Source organism: Camarhynchus parvulus, chromosome 7 (assembly GCF_901933205.1).
Source record: "Camarhynchus parvulus chromosome 7, STF_HiC, whole genome shotgun sequence".
Classification (NCBI taxonomy): domain Eukaryota; kingdom Metazoa; phylum Chordata; class Aves; order Passeriformes; family Thraupidae; genus Camarhynchus; species Camarhynchus parvulus.
In genome coordinates this window covers 15184631-15200178 of record NC_044577.1, presented here as the reverse complement: position 1 = coordinate 15200178, position 15548 = coordinate 15184631, and the positions used below count along the sequence as shown (strand labels likewise).

At 34.4% G+C, this 15548-nt stretch overlaps 1 protein-coding gene across 24 annotated transcripts in view; it reads right to left on the bottom strand.

Moving 5' to 3' along the window:
- Positions 1-15548, bottom strand: part of TTN (titin) — a 238116-nt gene that overhangs the window by 136704 nt on the left and 85864 nt on the right. For 19 of the 24 annotated variants that reach the window (XM_030952694.1, XM_030952707.1, XM_030952698.1 and 16 more), the window contains 28 exons: positions 15287-15547; positions 14513-14722; positions 14328-14405; positions 14187-14213; positions 13458-13505; positions 12479-12535; positions 12265-12342; positions 11735-11986; positions 11022-11114; positions 10407-10484; positions 9657-9725; positions 8941-9027; positions 8640-8702; positions 8343-8408; positions 7919-7999; positions 7281-7358; positions 6561-6638; positions 5992-6075; positions 5589-5687; positions 4371-4448; positions 3479-3553; positions 3247-3321; positions 2913-2996; positions 2550-2612; positions 2169-2246; positions 1865-1942; positions 1046-1129; positions 585-665 (listed from right to left, as the gene is read on the bottom strand). In XM_030952694.1, the coding sequence (XP_030808554.1) occupies positions 585-665; positions 1046-1129; positions 1865-1942; positions 2169-2246; positions 2550-2612; positions 2913-2996; positions 3247-3321; positions 3479-3553; positions 4371-4448; positions 5589-5687; positions 5992-6075; positions 6561-6638; positions 7281-7358; positions 7919-7999; positions 8343-8408; positions 8640-8702; positions 8941-9027; positions 9657-9725; positions 10407-10484; positions 11022-11114; positions 11735-11986; positions 12265-12342; positions 12479-12535; positions 13458-13505; positions 14187-14213; positions 14328-14405; positions 14513-14722; positions 15287-15547 (2583 nt within the window). The remainder of the gene's footprint in view (positions 1-584; positions 666-1045; positions 1130-1864; positions 1943-2168; positions 2247-2549; positions 2613-2912; positions 2997-3246; positions 3322-3478; positions 3554-4370; positions 4449-5588; positions 5688-5991; positions 6076-6560; positions 6639-7280; positions 7359-7918; positions 8000-8342; positions 8409-8639; positions 8703-8940; positions 9028-9656; positions 9726-10406; positions 10485-11021; positions 11115-11734; positions 11987-12264; positions 12343-12478; positions 12536-13457; positions 13506-14186; positions 14214-14327; positions 14406-14512; positions 14723-15286; position 15548) is intronic. The other 5 variants (XM_030952696.1, XM_030952695.1, XM_030952702.1 and 2 more) reach the window with 5 other exon arrangements.

Below are 15548 nucleotides of genomic sequence, written 5' to 3'. Positions count from 1 at the left end.
TCAGATCTGAAAGTAGTGAGCGTGAGGCATCTTGTGGGTCATTTTCACAAATCAATTGATAATCTGCAAAAGTAAAAGAGCAATAAATTTTCCTTAAAGGCTATGGACTGTTGAGCAGGCAGATCCATTACATTGGATTGTGTTAAGTGTCTCAGCCATGCAGGCAACAGCAGAGCTAATGATTCTTTCTTTAACCTTCAGATTTAGATGAGGAGTTGCTTTTACAGAACAGGAAAGGTCTCTCTGTCTTTTCAGAATAATAAAGCATGTTAATTTAAATGAAAGCAAAGACTGTCTCTTGCTTCCCCTCAAAGGTCATACAGGTTGCAAGATTTAAAAAGGAGGACCTAATGAAATTATTTGGCTTCCACGATGCGAACAGCAGCAAGCCAAGGGAAAGAATTAAATGAGAGACAGTATTTTATTGCAAGAATGAAATACTGTCCTGCCTTATTCTACAAGCTTCACTTTTGTGATAAACTGGCAGAAGCAAAGGACATGAAATTTAGTTTTATTCTCTCTGGGCTTTTTTTACTAGCCGACAAGATGTAACTTTGGATATAGAATTTTTTTAGTCTTCATACCTGTGTATGAAATCTCCTTTTCTGTGTGGAGAGAAACGGATACTTCCTCTGACATAGCCCAATGTTCTTCTTCTGTTGGTACTTCAAAGACAGAGTCTAACATTATTTTTTTTTTCTGGGGTAGTATCATGTACAATAATAAATATCCCATTTGGAGTTTCTTAGAAAAATAACTATTGTTTCCTGACACCACCCACACCCAGAGTAATTGGGAAAAATGTGTCTAGTATTTCTCAAAGGCTTTGTAAAAGTTCCTCTGGGACTACAGCGGATCATAGTGATGGACTTGGTAGTGTAAGGGTAATGGGTTGGACTCAATGACCTTAATGTCTTGTCCAGCTTAAATGATTCTATAATTCTAAATTTGAACCTCAGAAGACATGCCAGACCAATAGGCCTGAAGCTCTGGTAGTCTTACATCAGCACAATTTGTTCATAGATTAACCCATGGGCAGGACTACCTTCTGGTGGTGGAGACACTTTTCTCTTTTGAACAGCAATGGATACTCTTTCTTCTCTGGCAGTTTTCCTCTGTGCTTCTGGCACTTTAAAGATAGTAATTGTAAGAAAACTAGCTTCTAAAAGAAATCACACACATTCTGAAACCCGTATGAAAGAATTATAGACAAACATTTAGGAGCAAATAGCACACTGTTTAAAAGAAAATATAATAAACACAACAATCACATGAGACATACAGATAATATAGTAAAATAATATATCTAATATTAGAGAAATAGATATATAGACAAAAAAAATTGAGTGGAATATTCACAAATTGTGAAGTAAGAGGGAATGAAGATGAAAGTAAGAGGTAAAGACTTTGTCTCTAAAGTCTTCAGAAACTCAATTAAACCACAGAACACCACATACTTAGGGTACATAACAAAATCAAACACAAGAAAAGCACAGAAACAGAGAACATATTTGTAAGTTTGAAACACTTCACTGAATATTGACAATATTATAAACATTGATTTTTTAAAAATTTTTGTTCAATTTTTTTTTCACTGAGTAAATGTTGTCACTCAGCTTTGCAAGCATTTAAGCATCCAGAGTGATCAATGAAATTACATAGTAGTTAAAAAATGCAAAGAATGAAGGTACATGACTATTCTCTGTCACATTCAGCAATATATTGAAGGGGAAAAGATGAAGGTCCTTTTCATTTATACCGAATCAGGAGACACAGATTTTATTAACTAGGCAGACTGTGACTATGATGCACATGGATGTGTGATATTTAAAAGCTATCTCTACTTCCAAAACAACTTGTATACCTTTAGCTGGTGGAGCTGCCACTTTCTGTGAAATTGGAACAGGTACTTTGTCTTCTGGCACAGGCTTCTTGGGCACTGCTAGCAGTTTGTAAAAAAAGTTTATTGTAATAGATGTTAAATTAATCACAGTATACAAATACAAGCAGATGACAAAACACAAATCAGAGACTTGACATTTCTTCAAGTAAAAAAAGAAAAAAGACAGGAAACACTGAACATTAGAGTCTGTGTTAGATAACTAGACATAAACACAAACCACTATTCTGAGACAAGACTTCTCTAGTGTAACTGAAAATTTATGTACCTTTCTTTGGTGGAGCCACTTCTTTTTTAGCGACTGCAACTTTTTCTTCTGTGATAATTTTCCTGTGCACTTCAGTCACTTAAAAATAATGTGCAGGGATATTTAATTACAATATTTGAAATGCAGATATATGTTTCTTTCACTTATTCTGATTGTTTAAAAAAAGTGCTAAGTAAAGCAACAGAAGTAAGCAACAGAAATAAGACACTGCTGAAGAGCATCCTTTGCATCCATAGCACCAAAATGAGTAGAGTCAAAAGAAAGGGGAGATCCCTACAAAGGTTATAGATACTAACAAACAAAACTGTATTTAAGTAAATTGCCTAAACACAAATACTGCAAGACCTAACTAAAAAATCTCCATGGTAATAATCTGTTTACCTTTGGTTGTTGGAGGTTCTTCAAATTCTGCCTCAAAAGTGGGCACCAATGCTTCTTCAGGTTCTTAAAAAAGATTGTGTAACTTTAGAAAATTTGTTTGATTTCATCAACAGGTATAAGATAGAAGATGAAATAACATATAAATAACATGAAGTAACATATAAATCTCATCAAGACAGCACAGGTCACAGGTGTCATTGTAGACAAACAGACATAAAAACATGTTTAATGTTGAAGAAATTTGATACCAGAGATCTGTGTTGCATCAACAGTACAATCCCCAGCCAAGGCATATATGTTAAAAATGGAATGTAGCAAAAAAGCTTTTTTCTTTTTTTGCTACAGAAACAAACACTGATATACCTTTTGCTGGTGGAGCCACCATTTTTTTGGACACAGGAACAGGCACTTTCTCTTTAGGAACTGCCTTCTTATGAACTTCAGGAACTTTAGAAAAATGAGCAAGATGAGAAGGAAGATGAGAAAGAATATTAAAGTGTAATATTTGCAATTGCCTACTACACAATGTGTTTTACTGAGTTAACACAAACAAGAATTTTCAAAGTACAAGGTGGAATTTGAGACAGCATTCATCACTGTGAGAGGACACCACCTATGTCAACATGTACAAGCAAGACAGTAAGACAAACATAATCCCTTTGAAGACACATCAACCAGCTGAGGAAGTGGTTTATACCTTTAACTCCTGGAGCTTCCTTTGGAGCAGCTGGGACTTTTGGCTCAGGGACAATTCTCCTGTGCTTCTCAGGCACTTTAAAAGATTACAATACATAGTTTTACATAGAGGAGTAGTATCACTATAGCACAAACACATACAAAAATGCCATAAATGGACATAAACATGTAGTGGCAATATAATGTTAAGAATGATGAAACAACTCATATGTTGTAGTGAAATTAACTGATACCTTTTTTGGGTGGGGCTTCCTCTCTTTTTGGAACAGTTACTGTCTCCTCTATGTAGTAAGACTCTTCTTCAGTCACTTTTAAAAAGAGTAAAATATAAAAATACTTAAGTTTAAGTATTTCACATATATTACTGTCTTTATGGCCTGGTAAGCAACAAAATATTTGTAAGACAAAAATAAACAGTGTGCTTTATTAACAGATTCTTCTGGGATGACAAAATCTACATTTAAACCATCCTGCTTCCACTGAGGCCAATGGAAACACTCCAAGCAGCTTAAATGGAACGGCGAGACTGGGCTCTCATCTTGTATTTGTGTGGAATTTGAAAATGCTCCATTCCTCTGTCCACTAAGTCACTAATGTTGAAATTTATCCATTTTGAGAAACCTTCTTTCCCAAATACTGAGAAAATCCCTTGACTAAAGATGTCGCTGGAAAAATCTGTGATGTCATTAGTCATAGAAACTGAGTCAGACAGTGTTACTGTCCTTCACAGCATTATGTGACCACCAATAAACTTACAGGTGGAAACAATATAGTTATTTACAGTGAAATTATCTGAGAAACCCGAGTGCATCATGGCATTTGGAAGAACATGTACTTTATCCAAGCAACCTGGTGGAAGAGGAATTTCCAACAGAGGATTTTTGTAAACAGAAAGAAGTCTTGATAGATCTCACTATCAAAGAGATAACTTATTATTTTCAAACAGGATTAGCTACTCCACTTTTCAAAAGCAAGCAATAGAAATTAAAATGAAAATTTGTAAGTTACAAAACATATTTATATAGTAGTAATTATTTTACGTATAAATAAAGCAGATATTAATCCAAACTGTCTATTTGGATTACTTTTTTGCTTTTGCCCAGTGTTCCTGAATTGTTGTCATACCTTCAGAAATTTCTTCTCTGTGGATGGAAATAGATACTTCCTCTCTTTCTTCTTCAGACCATTCCTCAACTGTTGGTTCTTTAAGGAAAATTATTAGTTTTAGTATTTTTGGAGGATGGATAAATGGAGAGAGGGAAGGATTGAAGGATAGAGAAGATGAAGTCCAATTCTTAGAAATTTTAGATGGCAATAACAGATATGCATACAATCCAGAAAGTGCTGTGCACCATATGCATATGTATGACTTGTTCTAAATTATGTGGTTTGTCCATGTCCCAGGTTCCCTATTGTGTGTTGTATGTAATATCATTCACTTGTCAACTGTCAGTTTATTAGAATGCCTCAGCTCCCTAAATTTCCCCATCACAACAGCTGAAGTGGGGGAACAACAGTCAAAGAATTAGAGGTTTCTCCTTGATCCAGCTGTGTGAAAGTGAGGAAAGGAAAAAATGAGATGGATAGGTCAAGAACTGAAAGGAAATCCTGGCATGTACTCATCTACAAAGGTGACTGTATCAGGGAAAACCTCAACTAGTTCTGGAGAAAAGATTAATTTGCAGGAGAAAAACAGAAATTAACACTGCATGTATCCATATGGATGTGCATTTGCAAGTTCATATTTTAGATAGACATGTTCCAAGTTTTCTTCTAAAAATTCATTTATGGTTTTAAAAAAAAGTGCAAATTTTCTTGACTGGTTAGTTATTAATGAGACATAAAAACAGACAAAATGCTGTTTCAGCATTCTTGAAGTTATCTTGAAGCAGATATTATGTGGAATTATTCTAACTTAAAACAACTGATCTCAATCTTCCCTGAATATGAGAATGTGAACTGAAAGCTGGTGAGAAGGGAAGCAGTATTTTGTCTTGAGGGCTACAGAAAGCTTGGTAGTATGACAAATGTATGATTACAGCCCTAATTTGTAGAGTCTAAAAATAAATCTAAAATAAATTTGCTACTGCAAATTTATGAGGCCCTCATCTGAAGATTATTGTATTCAGCAGTAGAGTTTCCATGTCAATGTGGTGGGATCCTGACATTCAAGACTGAAATTGTAAATGCCACTTTAGGAGGCTTTTAACTGCCTGCAATTCAGCACAAAAGTTATACAAGATAACTATCAAAAAACGTTTGGTGTTATTTTGATCTTGATATTAGAACAACAGACTTGCAGACATAGTGCAAGTTTCTCACTATTGTCTGCTTATAGTGTACCTTCAGGTGATGGGATTTCCTCTGGAATGGCAACAGATATTCTCTCTTCTGTAATGAGTACTCTTTCTTCAAAAGTGGCTTTCTTCTGCACTTCAGGCACTTTGGAAGATAATGATATTAAATGTATGCTTTTCCAATTCCATTGTGAAACAAAGCTTTGAAATGCTAAATCTAGGTTTCCAAAGAAGGGTACTGAGCACATAACATATAACAGAGATTCAATATTTAGAAAGAATACTATGTAAGTATTTCAGACGAGATACAACATACTGTAATGATTCATTGTGTAAATCAGAGCAGCAAAACTCACAGGAGAAGCACAAATCAATGACTAATAACAGCACAGAACTAATAGACAGAAGCTGAGAAATAGCATATTCTTCTATTCTACTGGAAAGCATACCTTTAGCTGGAGGAGCCTCAATTTTTTTAGGAACAGCAGGAGATACTTTTTCTTTAGGGACAGGTTTCTTAGGAACTGCAGGCACTTAAAAAAAGCATTTGTTTTAGAACATTTGAAGTAAAAACTGACACATGTATCACACAAGTGAAATGTGTTGTTGAGAAAGATTACACATGGATATGTTTTGCTTACCAAACATGACAGTTGACCAAAATAAGATAAATGCAATGTTCTAAAGATTACAATAAATGATATTAAAGTGAGCTGTATTGTACCTTTTGCAGGGGGAGTTTCTACTTTAGGAACATATGGCAATTTTTCTTCTGGAGCTGTTTTTTTAGGTATTTCTGGCACTTCAAAGATCTTAATTATAATATAATCAGCTTAAATTAGCAAGTTTTTAAAGAATAAATCTACAACACACCTATACACATAACTGACACAAAAGATACACATTAACGTAGATGAAGTACCAGTATAACCAGATTAATTTAGCACTCAAACCCAAAATTTGACATAAACAAGATGCTTAAGATAATAAGAAAAGAACATTATTTTTTAAAGTGTACCTTTAGGTGATGGAGCTTCCTCTCTTTTTGGAACAGCAACCTTTTTCTCTGGGGGAGCTTTCTTAGGAACTTCTGGCACTTAAAAAACCATAAAGTATAAGATAACTGAATTCTAAATTTCAAAGATTTATTGGAGTATTCGAGATTTCATTAATAGATAGACATCTTCCATTTCTAAGAATATCAAGACACACCACATAACACATTCATACACTTAACATAGAAAGATCTATGACAAGAGCAACATATGTTTGATACAAAACAAAATCAAACCAGTCGCTGGAAGACTATCAAATACTTTAAGACTGATTTCTTAACTGAAGAATGAGATGCTCAAATATACTACCAGGTTTCAAAACATCTCATGGATGTACAGAGAATTATACATGAAATATAAATTCTAACACAAACATGCTTACATACAGACTAACAGGAAAATAAAACTCAACAAGTAGTGCACACTTGTTGAGTAAGTGTTGGGAAAAGGAACATGTACTTTTTCTTCAGGCACAGTTTTTCTAGGCCCTTCAAAAACTGTAAAGGTATTAAAATTCATCTAGGCTATCCTTCTAAGGCTTTTGAACGCCTTAGATGAGAACAGACATTCACACATAACACACAAAGATTACATTTATCATATGTTTGAGAATATAAGAGAAATTAGGAAAAGGGGACAATAGCACAGAACTGGTTAAAGCCAACATTCAAAAGATGCTGTACCTTTTGCTGGGGGAGCCACCTCCTTTTTAGCAACAGCAACTTTCTTTTCTGGAACAGGTTTCTTAGGGGCTTCAGGCACTTTGGAAAACATTGTTAAAGTAAGAGATCTTTAGTTTTTGGAACACTAATCCAGATTTGAATAATCCAAGATTGTTTTATACAATGAAGACAGTGCTTGGACAAGGAGATGAGCGCTGCAACTGACACAACACAATGTACAGCCTTTTGTGTACAAATGTGGTCAGTACAGGAAAGACATTATGATACAGTATAAAAGTCCCATGTTAAAATCACTGCACTAGCACCTGTCATTTTACTCTCTTGAATAAAAACACTCTACACTTGCCTGAAAAAGCCACACAACTTAAATAGAAATAATAAGCACAAGATAGTTAAGAAAGAGAAGGATCCAAGCTGAGACAAATTCAAGCTGTAAGCTAATTTATAGCACAATTGAAAAACTGAAATTGTGCAACGGAGACAATGCAAAATCAAATAATGCATATGGAGATATGCAAAACAAAGACACATAGAGAGTAAATTCCTAAATATATGCAAGAAAACATGAAAAATAATACAAAGAAAGAAAATTTCTTTGGGCTTTGCTTCTTTCTTTTTTACTAGAGCAGTAGAAGTACCTTTAGCTGGTGGAGCTTCTGCTTTAGGCACAGGAACAGGCTTTCTTTCTTCTGGAACATGCCTCTTTGGTATCTCAGGCACTTTAAAAGATAGGTGATCATTTAGGAGACAGCTAAAATAATTGGTAAACCACAGCTGGCTACTCTTTACATGGTGTATAAGCAAACAATAAGTGTCAAAAACTAACCTGTTTTATCAAACAGATATAACAAACCCATCTCACAAAAAACTATTAAAGGAATTGTTTAAAGTCATGAAGAGGAATAAGATAAGAATGCAATAAGGCTTGAAGCTTTGACAGCAGAGCCTTAGAGAAATTGAAAGATCTCAGTTCTGATATGCTATCCTTTGGTAAACAGTGTTACAGACAGATAATGTGAAAGTTCAGAAAAACAGAGCAGATGTGGATGCAAAGACATTCACCTTCAACGTGAGACATCTCCAGTTCCGTAGAAACAACTTCTTCCTCTTCCTCAATGTCTCTATGTGCTACAATAGGAATTTTAAAGATATTTAATGTTGAGATAGGAAATATCCATAGTAAATCTGAAAAACTTCAAGAAGTTATTATGTGTGTACACAACACAATCATCACTGAAACATATATATTAATATGTAAAAAATTTAATCCAGAAAATTAACAGCATACTGAATTTTGAGTCAAATTAAAACAAACAAGCAGACAAATATTTATTAGACTCCCATCAATAATCAAACTACCTTCAATTGGGTAAACAGCTTCAAAGAATCTTTCTTCAACTGTTTTCTCATGCTCTGTTGGCTCTTCAAAGAAAAGTATTTAAATAATAGTAAGATAAAATAGTTGAAATATTTCCATCTATTAAGCTAAATAATACTAAAGCTACATAACACAGTGGACAAAAAAAGCAAGGCATACTGAAAGACAAATGCACAATATGTCTAAATATGTAATTTGACACACATAAAAATAGATCAAAAGAAAATATAGTAGGATTGATAGATTGTTTTGATTTGGATACATAGACTTTTGGATACATACCTGTAACATCATATGAATACTCTTCTTCTCTGTGGACAGAAACTGACATCTTTTCTTCTGAAACAGTCCATGTTTCTACGGTTGGTACTTTAAAGATAGGATTTTGTTTTAGTATTTAATATTCTAGATCCACATTAGTGGTAGTCAGCATGTGAGTTTTTATCAGGTCTATATTCATATTGCACATTAAAGTCTTAGACATATTTAGACAGTCAGTTTTCATATTGTAAAATACTGAATAAAGAATAAGCACACAAGTATAATATTTAGTATTTGTTAAAGACTAAAGACACAGACACCTTTAACCCAAACATTTGAAACAAAGTGCATGCACAGGCTTTTGGAAATAGTACATCAGAAGAATTCTAAATGTTGTTCTTCAAAGATATTTTTGGGCATGAGGACATAGTTATATTTATTATGTAAGGATAGGCCAGCAAGCAGAATAGATGAAGAAAAAGCTAAGTCACACTGCAGTGTGAATGTAGGCTCTTTAAACAAGAACCAAAAGGCTATCCACAAATATGTTAAAAACAGACTTTATAAAAAACAAAAGCATGGCAGACATACTAATTAAACACTGAGAGCAGTCACAGCATGACTACTACTATGGATCCACACACATACACACAGGCCCACATATTCCCAAAAAGCACAGAAACACATTGAGTGCTGAAAAAAAGTGTAAACTGCAATTCAAAGATGCTGGTCTGTACCTTCCTTTTTCATAACTTTTTCCTCAACGACCACTGGTGTAGGTTTTGGTGGCAGAACTTTCTTGGTAACTGTTGGTGTTAGAATTTTGTTACTCAGTCAAACATTTAGCAAAGAGATCAAAATAAGTCTACAGTAATCTATCAATGATGTTGAAAATACAACAAACACGGCAAACAATCTAACTCATCAGCTAAGTCAGGCTTCTTAGAATCACATAAAGCAACGTAAGGAATGTGTTTGTTTCTTTTTATTGCTATGTTCTAAAGGCACTCAGGGCATTTAACACACAGGTCATTTCCTGATACTTATTGAATTGCAGCTGACAGAATCCTGCTTCAGAATGGGAAATGCTACACAAAAGGAAGTAGTTACCAAGAGAATAAAGGAGCATATTTATTTTATAACCAAAGAATTAATCAAAGCATCTTGATAGATGGGTCAAAATGGAAAGCTGAGCAAGATAGGGATTCACATGTTCAGCTTAGTATGAAACACAGTATTTCACCTAGTGCAATATTAAACACGCTTTCTTTCTTAAAGCATTGGTAGTTAATATTAGCATTTAGTATTTTCCCCTAAAAATCTTTTAATCTTCTTTTTAAAGAATTCAGCAGAAGCTTTTGTTAGATGTTTCAAAGACTGAAAAATTGATCAGACCATGTTAAGTAAAGACAAAGCACATGCAGATCAGCTAAGTAACAAAAGGCACAACTTTCACAGAAAGGTGACATTAAGATAACAGTATTTACCCTCAGCCCTTTTGACTTTTTCTTCTGCAACCCTCTGAGTGGTTACCTCCACTTTTTCATCGACAGGTTTCTTGACAACTGCAAGTAATTCAGATAGATTTATTGTTCAAGTAATCTTGCAAATTGTTTTTTGGATAAAAACCAGATAGAACTGGCTGGGGTTTTTTTGTTCAGGACACTATAAACCTGGGCTCTGTTCAGAGCGTTGTTTAATGGTGGTGAACAGTGATGGCAGTGAGGCCCACTCTGCCCTGAGAGATATGCAGTGATCCAAGTGGCAAATGCTTCCCAGAGAGGCAGCATTTAATTTCTTAAAAGTTACACCCATGCCCAAGGCTAATATACAGGGAGAAGGAAGGATAACTGAAGCTCAGTTTGATTTTACCATCAATTCTTGTTTTGATTCAACCACCTTTGAGCAGAGAGCTCAGAAATATGAGGTAGGAGAGGAGAGTTGCCATGACCCTTGCACATCTCACTGTCCAACATAAAGAGAATTTTCATTTTTTCAAGAAAATGTGAATAACCAGCACAATTCAGCTTGAAGGAGATGCATGAGAGATCTTCAATTGCATAACTTAATCTGTTCCTGTTAGTTTTGTGGGAAAGTCATACCTTTTTGAACTGTTACTTCCTTCTTTTCCTTCTTTTCAGCTATAATGGCTGGTGGTTTTCGCTCAGGCACAGGTTTTTTAGGAACTTCAGTCACTTAAAAAAAATAACATCACTTAATGATAAAAAATATGTTGTCTAAAGGCTCTGTAGACAGAAACATATTAGTTATACCATTATAGTTTTATGAATTTTAAAAACACACAGAGAGTTTTGGAGATCCAATTGTTGAAGTAAAATGTTTTGCTTATCTCCAAGTTTAATTTTTCTTATCAGAGAGAAATTTTGTTCCTAGAGGCATACATGTTACTAATCCCCAAGACAGATATAACATGCAAGAAACTGCAAAATATACCCATTAACATCAATCAATAAACATTTAAGTGTATCAAGAGCACAGGAAAATGATAGAAGAAATAGCCAAAAAACTAAAAACTACACACATCCTTACCACTAACTATAACTCATGTTAGATTTCAAAGACCTGCAAAGTTAATTGGCAATGAATTTCTAATGTATCAATTCCTATCTCCATCCATACCTTGTGATATCTTGTGTTATCATCAAGTGCCACTTAAAATTTGTCAGCATATTATCGTTCCAAATATTTTAGCAAAAACAAAACAAAACAAAATGTTGCCTCATTCAAAATGTTGGGGCCTTAAAAATAAATATGAGAAAAGAGATGAAATAAAATGACACGATAATTCAAATACCTTCTTCATGAATTATTCTTTTTTCTTCGTAAGTCACTTCTTTTTTCTCATAAGCTTCTTCCCATTCCTCTTCCCCTTCATCATAGCCCTCTTCCTTGACATAATAGTCATGGTCTTCACCATAATCTTCTTCCCATTCTTCGTAAACTTCTTTGGGCATTTCATGTATTTTCTTTTCTTCGTGTATCTCTTCTCTCCTTGCCATGGATGTTATTTTGACCTCTTTGGGCTTCTCTGGTAGCACCTCAGGAACTTAAAATAAATAAATTGATTATTGGTATCATAGTGTGGAATTTGCAAGGCATATTGGATGTTCACTTTTAGTGAAAGTATTTCACCCTCATGGATGGCTTAAAGAAGGGACTATTTTTTAGGCGGTCACAATCAGTTTGGGTTTTAAATGTGTTTTTTTAACATAAAGCCAGAAATCAAACAATTGTGATAGATTGAAGTTATTTCAAAACAAAGCACCTTGTTTCCACAAGGTAATTTTACTCTTTTTAAAAAAGTTTACAAAGGGAAAAAGTTACCTTTAGGTGGCCGGACTTCTTCAGGAGCTTTTTTAACCACCTTTTGGGGGACTTTCTTTAATGGAACCTTTTTCTCTCCTTAAAAATAATAGATTTTAAAATTTGAATTAAAAAACCTTAAGAATCCCTAAAAAGCCAAACAAACAAAAAAAAAAAAAATCAACTGTCATAATGAAGCATGAATATAGTATTCAAATACTGTAAGGACTTTTACCTGGCTTTTTCTCCTCTGGAGGTGGAACAAGAGGCAGAAGAATGGGAATAGGGGCAGCTTGTAGGAAAAATGAAATATTTAGAACAAAATTTAAGTTTGATATTTCCTTGTAAATGAAAAAAAATCCTGGTTTGGTAAAATGGATTATATTATTTTATTGCAGCTGCAGAATAAAAGCAAACATAGTGCTTATTCTGAGAGTTTACAGCAGCTGAGTAAACATAATTTGAGTGGGAATCCCCAGTCTACTTTTTTGAACCCTGAATATCTTCAGCTTTATTTTTATTGCTGCCATTACTCTCCTATCTTCGCTGATTGTACTTCATCTAAATATCAAATCTTTCCCTTCCTGCTGCCACTGCAAGCATTTACCAAATTATCCTGCAAAAAAACCCAAGAAGTTCAAATTGCTGACGTTTAGAGTAAACTACTGGATGTAACAGAAGTATAAATATTGTCTGTATCCTGTAGTCCAAAACCAGCCTGGGGGGAGACCATTGCCCATAAACATGAAATCCAATGTAAAAATATACAATGTAAAGAATCCAATCCAATTAAAAGAATATTTTTAAAAGTCAGTAATTCAGACAGCTTGTTTAAAAGATAATTTTGTGGCAGAAAAGAAGAGATGAAAATTAAAAAAAATTGTCAGAGAGGAAGATGGAAATAAAAGGAAGGTGAAATGAACAACAGACCGATAGGAAAACATGATGAAAAATATTCTCTTTTTAAGAGAATTAAAATTCTCTTTTAAATAGAAATTTTTTTAAAATTCTCTTTTTAAGAGAGTTAAATTAAATCCTTCCACTGCCTGTGTAGAGTTTTTGCCTTCCACACAGCAAAGAAGCCTATCCAAGTCAAGTCTTGCTCACAGGGACAATTAACTAGATCTTATGGCTGAGCTAAGATTTTTCTCTGAGGTTCCCACTGGTCTTCTGGTTCAGGGCAGATACAGAACAAGTATGGTTTGTTACCCTACCTTCAGCTGGTTTCTGAGGTGGAACTGCAACCTTGGCATCAGGAACATCTAGAAAATCAAAATGTTTAATTGACTTAATAAATACTACTAATTAAAAAATTCAAGGTGCTCTCCTCAAGGTTAGTAGTTGATGGTGGTTTAGTCTTTCTTTTTGTAACAAACAAGGATTGTAGCTTGCTCCTCAAGCATAAGCTAGCCAATTGATAGATAACTAATTGTATTAACCTTTCAGTTCAACCAGCCCATACAATGTTATGTATTGTTTCTAAATAATTCTTGCAACATTTGGACAAGGCTCTTAAGAACATTCAAAAAAGAAAATCACTGTATATCATAAGGAGGTGATTTTTACCTATTTTGTCTCATTGGTTATTTTTCTCAGTTGCACAGAGGAGATCCTATCTATTAATTGCTACATCTTAATTGTTCTATTCCTTAGCAGTTAAAAAAATAACTTGTGTGTTTTAGAGAATGGGGCATTCCATGTCGTAAAAAATAGGGTCCCTATTAATGTCACTGATTATGGATTTGTTTCAGTATTCATTGCCACTACTCATGAGAATAATAGTTCCACATGTCTGTGGATGAGGAATACTTTTTCAGCATGTAGTTTATACTTACTCTAACCAGGAAAAAAAGATTTGAAAATAATAAAAAAGCAGAGCAATGCTTTAATTTTATGGCAGAGTATTGACAAGATCTTATGCCAGTCTTGCTTGAGGACTTTACCTGGTGGCTTCAACTCCAGTTTGATTTCTGCAAAGGAATATTAGATTTCTTTTAGGACTATTGATTTTTCCAGAATCATGTTTCAAACAAATAAATTTGTACATGGTTATGATCACAAATTTATTTAGAAAATTTGCTAACCTTTGGTTACAAGATAGAGCTCTGCAGTGCTTCTTGCTTCTCCTCTTGGTTCAAGACGAGCAATTACAGAATAAACACCTGCAGCAGCCAAGAATGTTCATATTTATATTCTTTTATAATTTAAAACCAGACAAAAAAGAAACAGGTAAAAAATGGCACCAGCACAATTGTTTCTGCATTTTTACCTTCATCTTCTGCATTAACGTTGTGGATAGTCATATAATGGCAACGACCTTCACTTCTGAAGCTGTACTTGGGACTCTCTCTCAGTTCAGTGGGGCCTTTATACCATGTCACAACTGCATCATCAAAAGACACCTCGCACTCGAAGGTTGCAGACTGGTGTTCACTCACAACAATGTTCTGTATGCTCTTGGTGAACTGAATTGGTTCCGCTGTTTTTAGAAAGAGAAAATATGTCAATTGTTAGGCACCACCACTGCATTTAGTGTATCTGAATACTTCTCATTGTTGTCATCAAAATAGCTAAATTTTAATGAGATAATAGCAATAGATCTTTAAAAAGTAGAGTAAGAAAAAATGATTCCATCTTCTACGAAGATAAGAATGAAGATTAGAAGATGTAAGAGTTCAACTATAACAAGATTGCTGTGCCGATACATTTTGTAAGAGCAGCCATTAGGGAAACTAAAGATAGAGAATAATTAAGAAAAAGTCCAAGGAAAATATAAGAGTTCCAAAGAAAATAGAAGCTAGTACAACTCAGATTGCTTGTGGGCTATGGGCCATTAATCATGGTTTAGTGAAGAACATGCTTAATTGAATTACACAAGTATGTCCTGTGTTGTTCAAAGAGAAAGGACAGTAAAATTTCTTATTTAGTTTGTTTCCAAGTTTTGAATCTGTCTTTCAGAAATTCTTTTTATTTTCATTTGTTCTGCTAATGAAACCTCCAGAAATTGTCACTATTGTAAGAAAGAGATTCTATATCTACAAACCTTCAATGGCCAGATCTGCTGTTGTTTCTAGACTGTCAAGCTTGCAGGTATACTGTCCCTCGTCTTCCGTTCTAACATCCTTGATGATGAGTTTGTGCACTTTGTCAGAGACTTGTGTTGAATATCTCCCTCCTATCTTAATGGGTCTCCCATTTCTATACCACTGAGACTTGGCATTTGGGATAGAGAACTGACAAGTCAGTGTGCATGTTTTTCCTTCCTTGAAAGTAGTGTCATGAAGATGCCGCTCAACTGCAGGTTC